This window comes from Octopus bimaculoides, chromosome 28, assembly GCF_001194135.2.
Source record: "Octopus bimaculoides isolate UCB-OBI-ISO-001 chromosome 28, ASM119413v2, whole genome shotgun sequence".
Lineage (NCBI taxonomy): Eukaryota > Metazoa > Mollusca > Cephalopoda > Octopoda > Octopodidae > Octopus > Octopus bimaculoides.
In genome coordinates, this window is record NC_069008.1 from 5,220,819 (window position 1) to 5,223,366 (window position 2,548).

General features: G+C 45.4%; 1 protein-coding gene across 1 annotated transcript in view; it reads right to left on the reverse strand.

Annotated features, from left to right (window-relative positions):
• LOC106873882 (intraflagellar transport protein 172 homolog) overlaps positions 1 to 2,548 on the reverse strand; it is a 94,584-nt gene that overhangs the window by 39,284 nt on the left and 52,752 nt on the right. The window contains exons 28-30 of the mRNA XM_052977743.1: positions 2,249 to 2,407; positions 1,283 to 1,463; positions 367 to 476 (exon numbers count right to left, since the gene is read on the reverse strand). Of these exons, the coding sequence (XP_052833703.1) occupies positions 367 to 476; positions 1,283 to 1,463; positions 2,249 to 2,407 (450 nt within the window). The remainder of the gene's footprint in view (positions 1 to 366; positions 477 to 1,282; positions 1,464 to 2,248; positions 2,408 to 2,548) is intronic.

A 2,548-nucleotide genomic window follows, 5' to 3' on the forward strand; every position in this document is an offset into this window, starting at 1 on the left:
GTCTCTATGTAGGAGCTAGACCTGGTAGAAATAGCAGCCAAATCTCTCTCAGATCATGGCCTACTGTCATTTGTATGTATACACGTGTATGAGCCAACATGGAAGACCTCCATGTTGTCACTAGACTTTGTAGAAATAGCAGTCAAATCTCCCTCAAATCACACCCTACATACTCATAAAATCACAAATGACCATGTGCAGTAAGTTTACTGTCAGCAATTCACCGTTTTTTTTTTCTTCTTCAATAAAATGGTTTTTCAGTATTAATGGCGAGACACTATGGATATATTTTCTCGGTAAACTTTCCTTGCAGTGAATCGATGATGGTGAACTCACCTGTAATCACAAATGACACTATAAACGTACCTGGATGACTTGCTCATTTGTGCCTGCTCAAACTCTTCCTGTACAGCTCCCAGTTTGTTCGGCAGATACTGTTGGCACAAGCGCAGGGCGTCCTGCCACATCTCGTGTTTCTGCAAGAGACAAACAGCAGAAATCAAAATGGTCGTCACTTTGTGCGACCTGGAACATCAACAGGCAAGCACGAAAGTTGACCAACGCTACAGAGAGATGCAGGTAGGTTGGACAGGTCAAGGAAAATTAAGGGGGAACATCAAACATGAGTCGTAAAATAAATAAATATTGAAAAGAATGAAGAATTTAATGAAAATGACTTGGTCGTTATCAACCCTTTAGCATTTAAATTGGTCCATCGCATGATTACGTGACCAGCCAGGCTATCAGATGTTGTTACACATCGCTGGTCACAATGCGCTTTTTGCGCTGTTTTATCCTTCAAATGATGCCACCCCTCTGGCTAGGTGAGCAGGTCAACATTCCACCCTGATTGAAAGGGAGGGGCTGGAGCAACATGAAATGAAGTGTTTTGCTGAAGAACACAAAGCGCCACCCACTCAGTTACAGGGACATAAACACACCAACACTGGTCTCCAAGTGGGGGAGGGGGAACAAATACTGACACAAAGACACACACACGGCGTGCTTAACGTTTCTGCCAGCTCACCTCCTTATAAACGAAAGATTCTTTTCTACTCCAGGCTCAAGGCCCGAAATTTTGGGGGAGGGGCCCAGGAAATTAGATTGACCCCAGTATACAACTGGTACTTAATTTATCAACCCTGAAAGGATGAAAGGCAAAATTGAACTCAGAATGTAAAGAGAGATGAAATACGGCTAAGCATTTCACCTGGCGTGCTCGCATTTCTGCCACCTCACAGCCTTAAAACATGCAAGAGACGGCAAAGAGAAATAAGATTACCTTGTAGAAGGCGATGGCCTTTTCTGGCTGATGAGCACGGAGAAGGAGAGACTCTGCGCGTGTAAAATCCTCTTCTTGGAAAGCAATCTGGGCCTGACCCACGAGCACTTCCGTGACGAGCTCAGGGTCGTGAGATTCAGCAATACGCAGAGCAGAGTCCCAATCTTTATTATGCATGTACCTGGAGGAGAGAAGTTAAATAATAACGATGACAATGATGACGATGATGAAGAAGAAGTTTCTTTTATTCTTTTATTTCTTTCAGCCATTTGACAGTGGCCATGCTGGAGCCCCACTGGTCAGGTGCTCCATTTGCTGTCAACACCCTATGAACGGTGGGTTGGGTATGCTGCGGCTATTGATGCACAGACATGTGCTTGCTAAGGCTGCGGCACATCCGGCATTTCCTCAATGACGATGAGCAGGTGTGGTTGCCATTTGTCAGACTCACTTCCCCACAGCTCATCTCTTTGACTGAGCTGCAATCTTGGATCAAGCGTTGACCGAGGCTGGACATCTGGTACCTTGAGTGTCACCAGGTGCTCACGCTCCTCAGCCAATCGGACATGCTAGCATGGAAGGCGGACGTTAAACGATGATGATGATGATGTGTGTGTGTGTGTCTGTGTGTGCTTGTCTTTGTGTCTATATTTGTCTCCCACTTGACAACCGGTGTTGGTGTATTTACATCCTTGTAACATAGCAGTTTGGCAAAAGAAGATCAATAGAATAAGAATTACTCTTTAACAAAAAACAAAAGTCGTAGGGTCAATTTGTTCGACTATAGATTAAAAACAAAAAATGTCCCCTTTCAAAGCGGTGCTCCAGCATGGCCGCAATCAAGAAAAAGAATAAAAGAATATGAGGTAAGGTGGGGGTATACTTCATAGAACCAGAGGGTAGGCAAAAAAGAAGAAGAAGAAGAAAAAAGCCCCACAAAAACGGGAATCAGGTGAACAGACTTACATGAGAACAGCCTCCTTAGGCCGACCGGCCTTGATGAAACCCAGCTCAGCCTCCGCTATCTTTCCCTCGTCTTCCAGGTACATAGCCTGCTTCAGGTGGATGCTGGGTAATTTCTCCTTCATCCCAACATGGGCCAGGTCAAAGGCAAAGTCGAACACACTGCAACAGAGAGAGAGAGAGAGAGAGAGAGAAAAGGGCAAATTAGTGTTTACAGAGGTAGTTGTGGATGGTGGTGGTGGTGGTGGCAGTGGTGATGGTGGTGGTGGTGGTGGTGATGGTGGTGGTGGTGGTGGTGGTGGT